Raw genomic sequence first — 18,696 nt, 5'->3', positions numbered from 1 at the left:
TGTGAAAAGTAGAGATCCATAAGGACAGCTGGTCCTAACCCTACGGAGACATGCAGATCTTCACATGATTCTTCATACAAACAAAAGCAAAAACCTTTAAGAATTTTATTAATAATAGGAAGATCAAGATGGATAAGGAAGAATGAGCCCCATAGACAGCATCTCAAATTTAAAATATCTCATGATCTTTATAATAATTTTTTAGATCAATTTGTGTATATATATAATTATGAAGTTCCATGAAATTCAATATCTCAAATTTTGCAAAAAAATAAAATAAAAAAATAAAAAAATTCCTCAATTCCCATTATTTCTTGATCCACAGCTATATGTGTAATTGCTTAATAATCGAGTTTATCTAAGCAGGTGACAAATGAAAATATCATAATTTTCATAAACTTTTTAAGCTTGGGATCACATGATTTTTTATGGAAGATAAAAAGAAGGCTTTCTTAATCACATGAAAGATGAGATGGTATGGGAGATCATTTGTAATTTCAAACTTTCCAGTCTTAACACTGTTTTAAAATTGAATTTTATCCCTTGTATACTCCAAAATGGCAAATAACTCCTTATCATATATTAATCGACAGTTCCATTGTATAATTTTTTTCATATTTTTGTGTACGTACTATCTTTTTTTTTTATTTATTAAACAGGTGGGACAAATAAAGGCCTGATACCCAACCACCCGTATTAATGATGTGGACAACACAACAGGTTGGCAGTTCTTTAAAATACATATATGTATGTGCGTATTTCAACTCCTCGTTGAAAATCACGAACTTTGCTTGTGAAAATAGTAATAATCGCTACCCATTGACCCCAATGTGAACCGACATCTTCTCTAAATATGAACCAAAATTTTCCTTTTTCAGTGTGGAAAACTTAAAGAAACAGCCTAATTTGTAAACAACTACCGTCCACTGCTTAGTTCACATCAATGTATTCGAATTTATGTGCTTGCACTTGTCAAAAACTGATGTTCTTTGCTTAAGAGCATAATACAGGTATGTCCCAACTTTTAGCTTCTGCATGGACTACTACTATATCATTGATCCCACAGTATCTAGACCATGTTAATATATCCTAGTAACCAATCGAAATATACGTTATTCGAAGTTGCAGGGCGTGACTAAAAAATGGAAAACACGCAGACGCTACCAATCTACATCACGATCGGAGTTGTTGCTTTTGTTATCTCAAAAATCATCATGGCAATCCTCTGTTATCGTAGATGGAAAAGAAAACAAATGGTTTTCCAAGACAGTTTCACAGGTACCAAGGCTTTCTAACCTTTGATCTTTGGGGTCTAAATCATGCATAGTTTGCATAAGTTTAATGGTTTTGAATTTGATCCTCAAGTTGAAGACAAAAATGTACTATGATGTCTGGAACAGGTGGGAAACTAGTAATGTTTAAATCACAGAGGACCAATTCTTTGGAACCTAAATTGTTCTTGAAGAAGACAATGAAACTAAGCAACAAGGATGTTATTGGATCCGGAGGTTATGGGACAGTTTACAAACTGATGGTAAACGAATCCATATCCTTTGCCGTTAAAAAACTCAACAGATTCAGTGCAGAGCACGATCGCGGTTTTGAGAGGGAGTTGGAAGCTATGGGGGATATTAAGCATCGGAATATCGTGACCCTTCATGGGTACTATGCTGCTCCTCAGTATAATCTTCTTATCTATGAACTAATGCCGAACGGCAGTTTGGATACGCTTCTTCATGGTATGCACATGAAGATCAATCTTTTAAATTTCTGCTAAGATGCAACAATTACTTTTAGTGTCGAGTTTGAACTAGTTACAAATTAATGCAACTATTGGGAGATAGATGATTGGAGAACTAAATTGCCTCCCCTGATGTTTTATATGTTTGCCAACTTAGTGCATCGAAACATGACATTTAAATTTGGATTTTAAGTTGCATAATTATTAGCAACCACATCAACTAAAAGCTGTACCGCTTTTATGCAGGAAAATCTATGAACAAGTTGATTCTTGATTGGCCTTCAAGATACAAAATAGCAGTTGGAGCCGCCAGGGGAATATCCTACCTTCATCACGACTGCATCCCTCACATAATACATAGAGATATTAAGTCGAGTAACATATTGTTGGATCATAACTTGGAGGCTCGCATATCCGATTTTGGATTAGCCACTTTGATGGAACCAGATAAAACTCATGTATCAACATTAGTTGCAGGAACTTTTGGGTACTTGGCTCCTGGTATGCTACATAGTCATATACTACGTCGTTAAATTTATTAATTTCAGAAATGTTTGATGATCTTTTGCTCGCCCTTCTGCAGAATATTTTGACACGGGGAAAGCAACAGCAAAAGGAGATGTTTACAGCTTTGGTGTTGTATTGCTAGAGCTTCTGACGGGGAAAAAACCAACCGACGAATCATTCATAGAAGAGGGAACTAAGCTGGTGACATGGGTAAAATTTTGAATCTTTTGAAGTACATATTTTCAATCTTCTCTCAAGGATAAACTTGGTCAGACATCATACTTTTGCAGGTTAAGACAGTTGTCCAAGATAAGAGAGAAGAATGTGTACTTGACAGCATTTTGGAAGGTTGTCCAGCTGACGAAATTAACCATGTATTTGGTATGGCATTGATGTGCCTTGAGTCAGAGCCGACTAAACGACCTACAATGGCTGAAGTAGTGAAGATGCTAGAGCAGATAAGACCAGAATAATTTACATCAGGAACTTGCAAATGTACTCAAAACTTCTGAATATCTATGAAAATGTGCATTGTATCATTTCAATGTATTGATACCAAGTCCGTTTACATAAATAGATACATTGAAACTTGATTCAATGAGAAAAGTTCGTCAAACCAGACTAACATGGGAACAAAAAGACCAATTTGAACTCAACGAGTGTTCGTTTACTTCAGAGCTGCAGTAAATCCATTAGAAGCTGAATCTTTCAATGATGGAGACACTGGATTGCTTCCAAGAAACACGTCAAAGAGAGCAGATGCAACATTTGACGATTCAATTGTAGCATCAACTGAAGAAGGCATACCCTCAGATGACACAAAAACCTACAAACTCACAATAACAAAATAATTTGATATGTTGTAATGGGAGGTTTACTGATAAAGTAGAGGAGAAATGGAAATAAATATATCATTTTCTCAGTCTCCTCAAAGAATCAAGCACCTGTGTCAAAATTTATAACTAGTTGTAACAATATAACTCAAATGTAGGCGTCATGTTTTGATTGTTATATCACATTGGCGGCCGCGAGTGACATTGGGAATGAGGGCAGTTGCTGCCATCCAACAATACTCAAAGGAAAGAACTGCCGATTTCAGTGTCAAAATAGGTGAAATTTATCGCACACAAAAGATTTCAAACTCACAAGTATTTTGGTTGGGTCCAACCAAGTCAAAAATATGGAAGTTCCTTTCTTTAAGGGCCTCCCTTGAAAAAGCTACGGAATAATGATAGTGCAGATGCATCCACTGGACTTGGTGATTTGATTCCGGGAGAGAGAGCCTCATCGAGGGCATCCCAAAATATTTTACCATCTACATCTCTAACCAGAATAATATGAAGTGATTTCTCTAGAGAAGCTGCACTTTATAAAATGAACATAGTCCAATTTTGGCAACCCTCCTCTCTCATGCTTGAAAATGCTTATTTGGAAGATATTTACTCTTGAAAATAGCATCAAAGAACAATGAATCCTGCTGTAACTCTTCAGATGAACGCCCTTCCACTCACTTAACTTAGTAAAGATTGTTGGATTTGTGTATAGTCCCGCAGAATAGACTTTAACTCCGATTATTGCTAAAGACTTTTTCCCTGTATCCTATGAATAAAACACAGGGCAAATATTTTATAGTCCATAAAAGCATGAGAACTACAGAATATTTATTTCGAACAGATGCTGCAACAATGCATGGCATTTTGAAATAGACGAAGCAACTAACCAGCTCATAGAAAGGACAAAGAAGAGGAGCAACCAGGAAGGTTAAGTGACGACTAAAATTTCACATTGGTTCCAGGTTCTTCTATGTATTCTGGATCCACAGCTGAAGTCAAGAGATCAATGCCATTAAATAATTGACAAGAATACGGAACGTGGCAAAGAAATGCGTATTTCACAACTCCAGTGCAATTGACTGTACTTCGGCAGTCAATTTTAATACTAAGTTACCACTTGAGATTAACGTATCTATGATTATCAAATTCTACCTTCAAACCATGACTAATATTACTCGCAACTCATCATCATATAAAATTATCATAACATGAGTCGGGTACCGAGTTAATCTGTGAAGGGAACGATGTTAATATTTTAGAAAAATTACAGGTAACTTTTTTCTTCAGTGGAGCGTCAGTCCCGTCAAAGATAAACCTCATCACACACTTCCAAGTTATAACCAAATGAGATTCTCTTATCCACTTTTCCACAATAAGACCAACCCGGAAAGGTTCTTGGAGGAAAAAGGGAACTGCCAGAACTTTGAGAAAGCAAAGCACGCATTCCAAACAAGTCAACAAAAAGAACACTTTTTTCTTGCGTTTAATTAGGACATGAAACTAACAGCTCCACAAAATATTCACAAGAATTTCTTGAATAAACCCAATAATTATGTTATTTACCAGAAGAAGAAGCAGCAGCATTTGGTGAGACGTGAGTGTGAAGTCTAACCGAATTCCTCTTGACAGGGACAGTCGTAAATGTGGATAAGTTGGAAAAGGCCGCGCCCCTGTTCGATAAAGATAATGGGTTGTTTGGAGTATTTTCAAGATAGCAGATTCTTGGGTTCACATCAAGGGACTTGATTCTGGTGGGCGATGAAAGGCAAACTTGGGTGGGCATTGCCGAAATTGAGGCCATTTTCTGTAAATGTGATTGTCCGCAGGAGCTGGATTACTAATCCCAGCTGCATTTAGGAAAATATAGGATGTATGTGTACAAGGCTTTAGGCTTAGGCTGTGCTATAGCTCATTCGTAGGTTGACGGTAATAACAATGATTTTGACAAGTTGGTGTCTTTACACAAGTCTCCGCCGCCGGACGGTGATTGGAAGCCTCTGTACGTCATCTCGTGTCTATATTCGACTGTAATAGAGGACAACTTATTACTAAATTTAAAATTTGATAATGCTGTTGAAAAATATATTTAAAATATGTGTATTGAATATTTGAATGTTGAAAATAAGAGTTGTAAATATTGAAAATTAGTGTGTGATGATGTAGGTAATGATGTATTTTATTTTTGGATTATTTGTAAAGATTTACTATAAATAGATCTCTCATTTGTGAAGAAATTCACAATTGAGTAGAGAGAAAAATATTATAAAGTGTGTAGTTTGGTAAATTTTGAGAGTTTGAGATTTTTACTTTTTACCATAAATTTTTACTTTTTCACAACACACGTTATAAGCACGAAGCTCTAAAAGTCCTACATCCTTTTCCAAGCTCCAAACAGAAGAAAAAGATAACAAAAGTAATAATATTTATTTTACTGTTATTTATTTATTGTGTATATATTTAATATATAATATAATGTTATTAGAAATAATAAAAATAAATTTTTCAAAAACTTGTTATAAATCCTGGGAGGATGTTAAGACGACATCCCACACTCCCGGTAAGGGAGACGACAAGTATAAAATCCTATAAGATTTTTAAATAAAATATCTTATGACACATCATTATAATAATATGATATGATATACATAATTATTTAAATATGTCTAATATTATATACACCATATTATTACCATAAAATTATACAAATACATACCTTTATTTTTTTATACACCAACGGTCATAAACGGTAACAAAACGGCTAGTTTTTGCCCTATAAATATGATTTCATAAACACATTCAATCACTCCAACTTTCTCTTCTTCTCTAAAAATTATTCTTCACTAAATTTTCGAAGAAAAAAGAATATGACTTTCTCAAGGTTATTTTTAATTATTTTGGTTATCATACTCACGAGTCTTTTATTTATCGGAGAATATCCTACTCGTGTGTTTTCTTTATTTTTACAAATGGTTGTACTTGTTGTTTATCCATTACTTTGTATTGCAATATTCATTAACTAATAAAATGTATCGTAATTTTTTTTTAGTACCACCATGTCAAATTTGACAAAGCTCGAATTTGTTGCGCTCGACATCACGGGAAAAAATTATATGTCATGGACTCTCGATGTAGAAATGCATCTTGAGTCATTGGGTCTAAGTGAGACAATAAAAGAAAATGGCATATCGACATCACAAGAAAAGGCAAAAGCCATTATATTTTTGCGTCGACATCTCGACGAGTGATTGAAATGTGAATATTTAATTGAAAAAGATCTCATGGCTTTGTGAAAAGGATTGAAAGAAAGATTTGAACATATAAGGGAAGTTATACTTCCGACCGCCCGTGATGAATAGAATATGTTAAGATTCCAAGATTTTAAGAAAGTCAGCGATTATAATTCAGCGATGTATCGAATAATCTCGCAGCTAAAATTTTGTGGACATGAGGTCACAGAATCGAAAATGCTTGAAAAAACATTTTCCACGTTTCATGCATCAAATATTACTCTACAGCAACAATATAGAGTACGTGGATTTGCGAGATATTCTGAAATCATCGCCTGTCTTCTTGTGGCGGAAAAAAACAACGAGCTATTAACGAGAAATCATCAGTCCCGACCCACTGGATCAACAAGCATTTCCAGAAGTAAATGCTGTAAGTAAAAATGAATTTAAACCTGGAAACCAAAATCAAATTCAAAGACAAGGTTTTGGTCGAGGTCGAGGTCGAGGTCGAGGTCGTGGACGTGGACGTGGACGTGGAATTGGCCGTGGTCGTGGTCGAGGCCGTGGTTTTGAAAACAATAGAGATAGTTATTTTTATAATTCATCTCAAAAGAGCGTCCCAAACCATCCACAGAAAAGACATCATGAGAATACAAGTGTTAATGAGAATCACTCAAAAAGATATGAAAGTTCTTGTTTCAGATGTGGTACTCCAGGACATTGGTCCAAAATTTGTCGAGCCCCTGAACACCTTTGCAAACTTTATAAAGAATCATTAAAGGGGAAAGAAAAGGAGACCAACTTCACTGAACGCAGTGACCATTTGAGTGATTCAACTCATTTTGATGCTACTGATTTTATGAATGATTTCTCTGGAAATGATCAATATGTTGGTGGGATAGAAATGAACAATATTGATGCTGCAGATTTTCTCAATGGTTTCTCTGAAAATGAACAATATAGTGGTAGAATATAATGTACAATAATCTATTTTTCATATATCCATATAATGTTTTATTGTATAATTATGATATGTGTTATATTTAAATATATATTGCCAGTAATTTTATTTCATTGCATATTTTTTTGAAATTCAAAAAATGGAAAATGCTATGAGCAAAGCTGAAGTTTGCATACCCGATAGTGGTACAACGCACACTATCCTCCGAGATAAAAGATATTTCTTGGAACTAAAACCAACAAAAACAACGGTGAATACAATATCAGGTCCTGTAGACCTGATTAAAGGATGTGGTAAAACACAATTTTTGTTACCTAATGGTACAAAATTTTTGATCAATGATGCTTTATATTCACCACAATCGAAAAGAAATTTGTTGAGTTTTAATGATATATATTCTCATGGTTATGATACTCAAACAATGAATGAAGGGAATAAGAAATATATGTGTCTTATCACATATAAATCAGAAAAGAAATATGTGAGTGAAAAAGTACCAATGTTCCCTACTGGATTGCATTATACACATTTAAGTCCGATTGAATCAAACATGGTAGTTGATAATTCTTCAATATTAACCAATTGGCATGATCGATTGGGACATCCTGGTTCAACAATGATGCGAAGAATTATAGAAAATACACATGGTCATCCGCTGAAAGACCAGAAGATCTTTCAGAATAATATGTTTCAATGTAAAACATGTTCTCTTGAAAAACTTATTATAAGACCATCACCAGCCAAAATCCAAACTGAATCACCAATGTTTCTTGAACGTATTCAGGATGATATTTGTGTACCAATCCATCCACCATGTGGACCATTCAGATACTTTATGGTATTGATTGATGCCTCCAGCAGATGGTCATATGTATGTTTATTGTCAACTCGAAATGTTGCATTTGCAAGATTACTTGCTCAAATAATAAAATTGAGGAATCAATTTCCCGATTATACAATCAAGAAAATTAGACTTGATAATGCTGGTGAATTTACTTCTCAGACTTTCAATGATTATTGTATGTCTATGGGAATCATTGTTGAGCATCATGTTGCTCATGTACATACACAGAATGGATTGGCTGAATCATTGATTAAACGTCTGCAAATGATTGCTAGACAAATGATTATGAAAACAAAGCTCCCTATTTCTATATGGGGACATGCAATTTTACATGCTGCTTCATTAATTCGCATCAGACCAAGTGCATATCATAAATACTCCCCATTGCAGCTTGCATTTGGTAAAGAACCAGACATTTCTCATCTGAGAATTTTTGGATGTATGGTGTATGTGCCTATTGCACCACCGCAACGAAAGAAAATGGGACCTCAAAGAAAGGTTGGAATTTATATCGGTTATGATAGTCCATCAATCATTCGATATCTTGAACCTCTCACATCACGTTTTGCTGATTGTCATTTTAATGAGAAAATCTTCCCAATGTTAGGGGAGAACAAAAACATACCGAAAAGAAAATTACATGGTATGTCTCATCATTGTTACATCTGGATCCAAGAACAAAACAATGTGAAAAAGATGTACAGCAAATTATGCACTTGCAAAGAATAGAAAATCAAATACCAGATGCATTTGCAGACACAAAAGGGGTAACTAAATCATATATACATGCTGCAAATGCCCCTGCTCGAATTGAAATTCCGAAGAAACAAATTGAAAATACTCATGATGTCATTAAACGCCTGAAGCGTGGAAGGCCAGTCGGTTCCAAGGATAAAAACCCTCGAAAAATAAAATTCATAGAGAAACACGATGATCACAAAATAAAGAATGATGTTCCTGAATAAACACGTGATGATCACAAAATAGAGAATGGTGTTCCTGAAGAAACACATGATGATGAAAATGTTCTGTCAGAATCACAAACTGACGAGAATCATGAAATCTCTATCAATTATATTAATACTTGAATAATATGGAACCGAAAAGATATAGAAGAAATTGATGATATATTTTCTTATAATGTGGCAATCGACATCATAAATGATAATGAAGATCATGAACCAAAATCTTTTGGTGAATGTAAAAATCGGCAGGATTGGATAAAATGGAAAGAAGCCATCCAGGTTGAATTGGATTCGCTAAATAAACGTAATGTTTTTGGACCTATAGTCCTTACACCTGAAGGTGTAAAACCTCTTGGATACAAATGGGTTTTTATTCGAAAGCGAAATGAGAAAAATGAAATAGTGAGATATAAAGCTCGACTTGTTACACAAGGTTTTTCTCAAAGGCCTGGAATTGATTATGAAAAAACGTATTCTCCCGTGATGGATGCAATGACGTTTCGGTATTTGATTAGCTTGGCGGTATCTGAAAATTTAGAAATGCGTCTTATAGATGTTGTTACAGCTTACTTATATGGATCACTTGATAGTAATATATATATGAAAATCCCCGAAGGATTTAAGATGCCTGAAACACAAAGTTCAAAACCCAGATAATGTTATTCTGTGAAATTACAAAGATCGTTATATGGGTTAAAGCAATCTGGCCGAATGTGGTATAATCGGCTAAGTGATCACTTGATGAAAAAGGGATATGTAAATAATTCAATATGCCCTTGTGTTTTCATTAAGAAAACAACATCCGGATGCGTAATTATTGCTGTATATGTTGATGATTTAAACATAATTGGAACGAATAAGGAAATTCAAGAAGTTGTGTCATACTTGAAGGAAGAATTTGAAACGAAGGATCTTGGAAAAACCAAGTATTGTCTGGGTTTACAAATTGAACAAAAAGAACGTGGAATGTTTGTTCACCAGACAAATTATACAGAAAAGATCCTTAAACGTTTTAATATGGATAAATCAAATCCTTTAAGTACTCCAATGGTTGTTAGATCATTAAACATAGAAAAGGATCCATTCCGACCATGTGAAGAAGATGAAGATATTCTTGGTCCAGAAGTACCATATCTAAGTGCTATCGGTGCCCTTATGTATCTTACAAATTGTACAAGGCCTGATATATCTTTTGCCGTAAATTTGTTGGCAAGATTTAGCACATATCCAACAAAGAGACACTGGAACGGAATTAAACATATATTCCTGTTATCTACGAGGAACGACAGACTTGGGACTTTTGTATTCAAAAGATGCTAATCCAAGTATAATTGGTTATGCCGATGCTGGATACTTATCTGATCCACACAAGGCACGTTCCCAAACTGGATATGTTTTTACTCGTGGAGGCACTGCAATTTCTTGGCGTTCACAGAAACAAACGCTCGTGACAACTTCATCAAACCATGCCGAGATTATTGCACTACATGAAGCAAGTCGTGAATGTGTGTGGTTAAAATCAATGACCCAACATATCCAAATCTCACGCGGATTATCATTCGACGAGAAGCCTGTGATACTATATGAAGATAATGCTGCATGTGTTGCCTCAAATGAAAGAAGGATACATAAAAAGCGACAGAACTAAACATATTCCTCCTAAGTTCTTCGCATTCACCAAGGAGCTTGAGAAGAATAAATGTATTGATGTTCGTCACATTCAATCAAGTGAAAATTCATCAGATCTCTTCACAAAGGCGCTTCCTACGTCAATATTCAGAAAAAATATATATAATATTGGGATGCGCAATCTACGAAATTTGTGAAGAATTGTTCGTGTCAACATGAGGGGGAGTTTAGTGACTGCACTCTTTTTCCCTTGCTATGGTTTTTATCCCACTGGGTTTTTCCTAGTAAGGTTTTTAACGAGGAAGTATAAAAACACGTAATGAAGACAATCATTATGATCATCATCACAATGGGGAGTGTTGAAAAATATATTTAAAATGTGTGTATTGAATATTTGAATGTTGAAAATAAGAGTTGTAAATATTGAAAATTAGTGTGTGATGATGTAGGTAATGATGTATTTTATTTTTGGATTATTTGTAAAGATTTCCTATAAATAGATATTTCATTTGTGAAGAAAATCACAATTGAGTAGAGAGAAAAATATTATAAAGTATGTAGTTTGGTAAATTTTGAGAGTTTGAGATTTTTACTCTTTACCATAAATTTTTATTTTTTCACAACAAATCCTATATTTTTTATAAATTCAAATAAATTAGATAACGAAAAAGAAATATCTTAGTATTTTAATTTTTTTTAAAATAGTTGCTATATTTTTTTATAAATTCAAAGTACATATATCTATTAAGAAATATTTAGTTACTTAATTTTTTATAAAAAAAATAGATGATATATATGGTGGGTACTAAAATAATTTTTTATTAAATTAAAAAATTTGTTTTGTGTTCTAGATGGTATTTTGTAAAACTCAATCGGAATAAAAACTTCGAAGCATTTAGGTGTCATGCATTATTTTTTTTAGTTTAACTAAATTTTGGTATACTGACGAATCTTTTTTGTTATTCCGAAAATACACTTTACTGACCTCACCTAACTACATATTTCATATTCATATTTTAATTATATTGTTATCTCCTACAAATTTTATTTAAAAAACTGTTAAATTTCATTTTAAAATTTTAAAAAAAACTTCATGCTATTTTTTAGGACCTCGTGCATCGTATACAAAATATAGATAAGAGTACCCTAACGATGGAATATCCGAGTTGATGAAGTATGTGAGTGTTGGTTAATAATTATGAGTCCGATTATTCCTACCAATATCTTTTCAGGACGAACTTCATACATGACTTGTCCAATACCATTGTATGATGCGACCGGCCGAATTGAGTATGAGATAAGTGTGGAATTTCACCGTGTCGGATTATATTTTTCAGGAAAGGGTTCTCATTTGCTTTAGAAATATCTGCACATTTAAAAATAACATAGATCGTTAGTGGGGTGTCGAAGAGTTTTCCGGCATAGCTACTCCGACGCTCGAGTCAGTCAAATATTTTTTGAAGAATGTGAGTATTCTTTTTTTTTTTTGCCAAAAAATATGTATCTGAATGAATTAACATCAAGCAAACCTGGTATTTATAGAAGCAAAGTCAACGAGGATTTTGTTTTCAGTGCCAAATTGCTACACATGGTGGATGGTTGTTCATGCTCTGCTTACTGAGACTACTAAATCTGACAACTCATGCCTACTCCGATCGAGTCACATTACTCATACACGTGCCAAAAGATCTCCTAATAATGGCCAAGTCACGGTGCTCCATACCTATGAGCTCCAACATGACACCTGTATCGGAATGTCTGGGCTCTATACTCCCGGGATCACGGATGAACTCAGCCACTACTGGTCATGGGGCAAGACTGCTCCACTCTCATGGCTTCCTGGGCTATCACCTCCTGACTACCCGGGCTCTAAACCGACGATGTCCCGGATATAGGATATTTTCCGGGATATCGGTTTATATGACTAAAGTAGTTTGAAAATTATTACATGAGTTCATAGATTTACCCGATGCAGACAAAATGATTGTTAAATAATTTTATAACAATATTAGTACATTATTTTTAATAAATAATATTTATCATACAAACATAATGCGTGTCATAATATTAACTGAAATGAATTAAGGGCCCTACGGGTTTACCTCAAATAACATTGGTGTAGAAATGCGTTTCGTCTCGTTTGTTTAGCCTTCTCAAGGTAAGTAGTTGAGCGAAAGCTTTAAGTTTGAAGTTAATGTCAAAAATTTGTTTCTTGTTATACGAAATCAAGAAACGCTTCCAAGGCAAATTATTGCAGCTAAATAAGAAATATTGCGTAGCTTTCCCTTCTAGACAACATTCTTGTTATCGTAGCCAGATATACTTAAATGCCATGTCTCCCTGTTCAAGAAACGTATCCGTTCTATATAATCCTCGTACAAATATTGCATATCATATCAATCAGCAAATGGCTAAATTAGCTTTCGTCTCTCTTTACTTCCTGCTATTTTCAGTCTCGGGTAGGTCTAATTTTTTCATTTACTGGAGTTTCAAATAATATTTCAGAGCTTTGAAATGCTCATATTATCTTTTTTTTAAAAAAAATTTCTCCGGATGCAGCGTTCCACATGATGAGATCGGCCAGAGGACAGGAGGTGTGTACTTAAAACTTACCTAGCTAAAATTAAAATGTAAGCAACATATGTAAATATATATACATATATATGTTTTTGCATGCAGGAGGATTGGTGCGTGGCGAAACCTTCGAGCGAGCAGGCCCCACTGTCGAACAACATCGAATACGCCTGCAGCATTGTGGACTGCAGCGTGATTCAGCCAGGCGGCGCTTGCTATTTACCAAATAATTTGTTTAACCACGCTTCCGTAGCCATGAATCTGTATTATCAGTCCAGGGGCAGGAACAGCTGGAACTGTGTTTTCGGAGGCACTGGACTCCGTGTCATCACCGATCCAAGTAAGTCCACGTCTGTTGTAATCAAGAAACAATCCGCGGTTTCTAATACAGAAAAATTGATTGGTGCTAAAGCCAGATTCAACTTCACGTACAAATTTATGACTTAAATATTTTTTTTTTTGGTTTTGCATGCAGGCTATGGAAGCTGCAGCTACAATACTTTTGGAGAGGTCTAGCAGGCTTAGGAGATTTATATATGCACTAAAACTTTAAGTAATATCATACAGAATTATAATACTGATATTACTACGTATAGCTAGCTATATATAGTGTGTAGACATGGTTACTACAGATATATTACAAGCGTGTATATCGTGATTAAAATAAATTATATTGGTGCTGAAATTTAAGTTCTCCTTTCATATTTTGTGTTCTAAATTATTGAGCTAACATGCATAATATGAAATTATCAATCTCATAAGATATATTCGCATATCTTTCGAGCAGCCAACAAAGAACAATTAATCATGGAATTTTGAAATATACTAATAAGAATATGCTGCTGCATGGATAGATATATCTGCTACATCGATATTTTTCTGAAAATAAAATTTATTTTGATTTTTAAAATTCTATATAAATAAATTCACCTTTTCAGAGGAAGGTTGAGTTTGCTTTTACAATCAAGTAAATATATAAGATTATTTGAAAAAGGATTCAGACAATCTCTAAAACTCCTAATTTTATTATTTTTCTAATGCTAAGGGCTATTAGAATTTCATATTTAGATCTCCTTGGGAACTATTCTTCAATGGTGATGGCACTATTTTTCTCCGTTGCTGAATCATTTGTTGCTAGAGAAGGCCTCTCGCTGGCAATTATTCGTAATCGATGGACAAAATGCGTTCTAGATACTGATGCACAGTTCATTACCACTATCCATGGAAGCACCATTGATTCTATACGCCAAGATATGTGCTGGATTTCAAGCATTTCTTGCATACTGATCATAATCAGGTGGCACACGTTTTGGCCAAGCAAGAACTGTGTTGAGAGGACATTTTGCTTCTGTTGATTCATGTCCTTCAGGAACTGGGTCTTTGGTAAAACAAGATATTGGACTCCACTTCCACATAATGATTTTATCTTAAAAAAATTCGTGCTACATGATATTTTTTTAAAAGAAGAAACATCTTATATGAATATATTTTTGCACCAAATTAAAAAGGAAGAACTATGGTTTTTCTCAAGGATTTTGTTCTTTAAGTTAACTTGAAATTAAGTATTTGGCTTTGATGATTTATAGTATTGGCTGACAAATGAAATATATAATTCTTCAAATAAACCAATAGTTATCACACACGTGGCTAATCCAAGATTTCTGTGTACTATCAGTAATAGCATATCCTGGTTCTCAAATGCACACACCGCTGAATACGGACCACCAACTCACCGAAGCCTCTGCTTGACTCACTAAAGGCTGTTGGTTGCGGGATAAGGTCTCGTATCTCTGGTGCTTCGTAGTTTCATTCATTGCCTCTCAATTTTCTCTGCCCGTTCGGAATACGATCAAAGTGTCTTGAAACGTCACTGTCCCGCTCCCACCGCCTCTTTTCTTTCACTTTAGGTATTTAAGTATTTCTATTTAGGACAAAACTCGATGCCCTTTGTGTGATGCAAAATATTGGAACTTCGTATATGTGTGGTATTTCTAGCTCCACTTATATTTCGATGCTTGTGCACAATAAAGATTGAAAACATCGGCTTGGGTTGTAGTTAAACTTCGTTACTCTTGTGCGCAAAAAGAGAGGAAGGTTATATACTGAACACCCAATTGACAATTTGAGTTGGAGAATTCGGTTTTGTGTAAAGATTCGCTTTTTATTAATGTTAAAGTGTTAATTTTTTCCCTCGGTGTTCATGAAACGACGGACTTGGAAAGTTTCTGAAATAGCGTTCTTGATTTTAGAGGAAATTCGGTGGCTTTTCAGTTAAATCATATTAGTCTGATGATGTTGTCAATTACTTGTCATAATCTTGGGTTTGGGAGAACAAGGTTGAATTTTGTGGCATGCGGCTGCTCTTCCAATGCCTCTTTTGATCGCTTTTCTGTAAGAAATTGTTCCAAGGGTCTGCTACGGAACGTCGATGGATGCAAAGCTTGGAAATCGTTGTGCCACAGGCGTGAAATTGGTCCATGTCCCGTGTTTTCAACCAAGACTCCAGAAGTTTTTCTCAACGGTGATAATATTTCATTTGCTGCTTCTGGTGTTGATGGATTAGTTTCTATTGGCATTTTAGAGTTCTAAAAACTTCTAGGTTGTGATTGTTTTTTACCGTTTCAGAGATCGCTGCTGGCCCTCCGCCCGTACTGGATTTGACTAAAGAGTTAACAAAGCTTTCTTCAATATCGGATTTATTTGAAGTGGTGGCCGATGACTTGCAGACGCTGAACAAAAATCTTCAATCAGTAAGTTTCATGATTGGTATGCTTTGGAAGGTTCAGTTTGTAGTTCGTACTGTTGCTAACGTGGTAATGAGATCAATTAGTTCTTCGAGGTGGTTAACCTTGGTATTACTGTTGAAAGATGGAATTTACTGGTATATATTGGATCTACATATGTGATTATGAGTTTTCGAACTTGGATATCTGTGACTTGATGAAATTGTTCATAGAATTCTCATATCATTCTTTTTGGATTGTCACCTTCACTTTAATGGTTTCCTTTGCTTAGAAATGTATCTCAGAGTTAATGTTTGATTTCCCTCTTTGTATGTTTTTCATTCTTATGTGTAGAGGATGGGGTTTGCCTTCATGAACCAACTTGCCGTTGCAATGTCTTTGAGTAGCATTTTTCTCCTTAATTATATTTTCCTATATCCATCCGCTATAATGTTACCCTTCAGAGTTCAGACCACAACGGTTTAACATGTATGAACGTGTACCATTGTATATCCACATTAAATGGTGAATCTGAGATCAACTACTCATCATTGGATGAGTTGTGTAAATAATGCTAAGATTTGTCAATAAGGTTGGTGGTGTGGAAATCGTGTGTCAAATTCAACTTATCAGCCATCCATCCCCGTTATCGATGGTTTTTTCTTCTGACAAGAGTCACTTTTAGATCGTTGGTGCAGAAAATCCAGTTCTGATGTCTGCTGCTGAGCAAATCTTTGGAGCTGGTGGCAAAAGGATGAGACCGGCTTTAACTTTCCTTGTGTCTAGAGCAACTGCTGAGATTGCTGGTTTGAAGTAAGCACAATCTGGCATCCAATTCAACCAGTTTATGGCAAAACTATATTCGACACATTTATAGCTTACCATTAATGACTCAGGGATCTCACCAAAGAACATAGAAGGCTGGCAGAAATTATTGAAATGATCCACACAGCAAGTTTGATACACGACGATGTATTAGACGAAAGTGACCTGCGGAGAGGTTAGCTTGCTAAGTCCAACACCTTGAGATAATTCTTGTGGCATATCTCTTCATTAAATCACAGATCATATATGCATTACTTTGGCAGATATATTTCATTTTACAAGTTCTGTATTAGAACACTCGTCACTGAATTATTCCAAGTTCTTTGAATGCTTCCGATATGCTGATTCCTTTGCAGGGAAAAAAACCGTCCATCAACTTTACGGTACAAGAACAGCTGTATTGGCTGGAGATTTCATGTTTGCACAATCGTCATGGTACTTGGCGAACCTTGAAAATCTTGAAGTCATAAAGCTTATCAGCCAGGTATGCAGAATGCTATCCTAAATTTAAAACTTTTCTCTCGAAGTCAGAATTTTTAGGCAAATAGAGGAAAAAATAGTATATGATTATCTATGATTACAAGGCAGACAGCCCCAAATGGGAGGCCTGAAGGCCCTGATTGATATATTTTTTAGAATTGAGATAATTTTACATACAGATTCGCTTGATGAATTGTGTTGCAGGTTATTAAAGATTTTGCTAGCGGTGAAATAAAACAGGCATCCTGTTTGTTCGACTGTGAAGTTGAACTTGAGGAATATCTAATCAAGAGTTACTACAAAACAGCCTCCTTGATTGCTGCTAGCACTAAAGGAGCCGCCATATTCAGTGGAGTGGGTGCTGATTTAATTGAGCAGATGTACCAGTATGGGAAGAATTTGGGGCTGTCGTTCCAAATTGTGGATGATATATTAGACTTTACTCAATCAGCAGAGCAACTAGGTAAACCTGCTGGAAGTGATTTGGCCAAGGGAAATCTGACTGCACCCGTGATCTTTGCATTGGAGAAAGAAACAAAACTGAGAGATATAATCGAATCCGAATTTTCCGAGACTGGTTCTCTTGAAGAGGCCGTTGATATTGTTAAGAACTGTGGTGGGATTGAAAGGGCACAAGATTTGGCAAGAAATAAAGCTATTGAAGCTGTTCGAAATCTTCAATGCCTACCCTCTAGTTCCTTCAAGTTGGCACTAGAACAATTGGTGAAATTTAACTTGGAACGAATAAAATGATGGGTATATGCTGACATATAGTTGATTCTTGATCGAGTTAAATGAATCTCTTAATGGAAAAGGCGTTTGGGGCAAAGTCATTGCCATTGCAGATGGTTTTTTGGCTGAAGTGGCATCAAAAGAAACAGCAGATTTTACAGGTAATATATATTTGAGCAATTTCTGTAGCTGATGTTACACTTTATTTTGGCCATTTTTAGACAATGTCACGAGACAATGAAATTCAAATTCTTGTGGTGCATTGATTGTACAATGTCATGAAGAACCAATAATATCATGTAATTCTATCTCTTATTTGCAATTCTTTACTATGGCATAAAAAATACCTCAAAAAATATGTTTTTTTCCCTCTCTTTAATGGTGGGTGATCATGAAAAATAAGTGGCTTGTTACGAATGACTGTATCAAAAGATAATGATGTCACCAAAAATTAAAGGGTTCTACTTATTTATCCTTGATCAATATCAATAATATAACACGAAGCATGCACATAAAAGTTCTTGGAAGTGGGTCACGTCTGTTGTCGGAGATTCCGCAGAATTACGGTAGCACCATGCCGTGGTTTCAGCGTGAGAAGCGAAAAGGGAGAATGTGAGTAAGGCGGTGACGATTCAAATGAAAACCGTTCCAGAAC

The 18,696-nt window shown here is 35.1% G+C and overlaps 3 protein-coding genes and 1 pseudogene across 5 annotated transcripts; 3 read left to right on the top strand and 1 right to left on the bottom strand.

Moving 5' to 3' along the window:
- The first annotated feature begins 653 nt into the window (after positions 1-653).
- Positions 654-2,854, top strand: LOC142527334 (receptor-like serine/threonine-protein kinase At1g78530). 3 transcript variants are annotated; one of them, XM_075632111.1, is made up of 7 exons: positions 654-720; positions 879-1,010; positions 1,129-1,278; positions 1,401-1,739; positions 1,988-2,242; positions 2,325-2,458; positions 2,539-2,854. In XM_075632111.1, the coding sequence occupies exons 3-7, from the start codon at positions 1,143-1,145 to the stop codon at positions 2,719-2,721; spliced, it is 1,047 nt and encodes a 348-aa protein (XP_075488226.1). In that variant the 5' UTR covers positions 654-720; positions 879-1,010; positions 1,129-1,142; the 3' UTR covers positions 2,722-2,854. The 3 variants fall into 3 exon arrangements, with proteins under 3 accessions (XP_075488226.1, XP_075488225.1, XP_075488227.1); XM_075632110.1 differs by having other exon boundaries at positions 1,123-1,278; XM_075632112.1 differs by lacking the exon at positions 654-720 and having other exon boundaries at positions 766-1,010; positions 1,123-1,278.
- Positions 2,855-2,915: 61 nt separating this feature from the next.
- Positions 2,916-5,095, bottom strand: LOC142527335 (fatty-acid-binding protein 3, chloroplastic-like; annotated as a pseudogene).
- Positions 5,096-12,978: 7,883 nt separating this feature from the next.
- On the top strand, positions 12,979-13,815 carry LOC142527398 (major pollen allergen Ole e 10-like). Its single transcript, XM_075632185.1, has 4 exons — positions 12,979-13,166; positions 13,267-13,301; positions 13,387-13,621; positions 13,757-13,815. Exons 1-4 carry the CDS (start codon positions 13,040-13,042, stop codon positions 13,795-13,797), a joined length of 438 nt encoding a protein of 145 aa, XP_075488300.1. The 5' UTR covers positions 12,979-13,039; the 3' UTR covers positions 13,798-13,815.
- A 1,167-nt stretch (positions 13,816-14,982) lies between these two features.
- On the top strand, positions 14,983-18,366 carry LOC142526706 (solanesyl diphosphate synthase 1, chloroplastic-like). The gene is made up of 6 exons (XM_075631257.1): positions 14,983-15,802; positions 15,907-16,031; positions 16,690-16,817; positions 16,901-17,004; positions 17,186-17,313; positions 17,514-18,366. Exons 1-6 carry the CDS (start codon positions 15,571-15,573, stop codon positions 18,060-18,062), a joined length of 1,266 nt encoding a protein of 421 aa, XP_075487372.1. The 5' UTR covers positions 14,983-15,570; the 3' UTR covers positions 18,063-18,366.
- Positions 18,367-18,696: the final 330 nt, after the last annotated feature.

Source organism: Primulina tabacum, chromosome 15 (assembly GCF_025594145.1).
Source record: "Primulina tabacum isolate GXHZ01 chromosome 15, ASM2559414v2, whole genome shotgun sequence".
NCBI classification, from domain to species: Eukaryota; Viridiplantae; Streptophyta; class Magnoliopsida; order Lamiales; family Gesneriaceae; genus Primulina; species Primulina tabacum.
The sequence above is the reverse complement of the archived record's forward strand: the minus strand, read 5'-3'. Positions and strand labels throughout refer to the sequence as shown.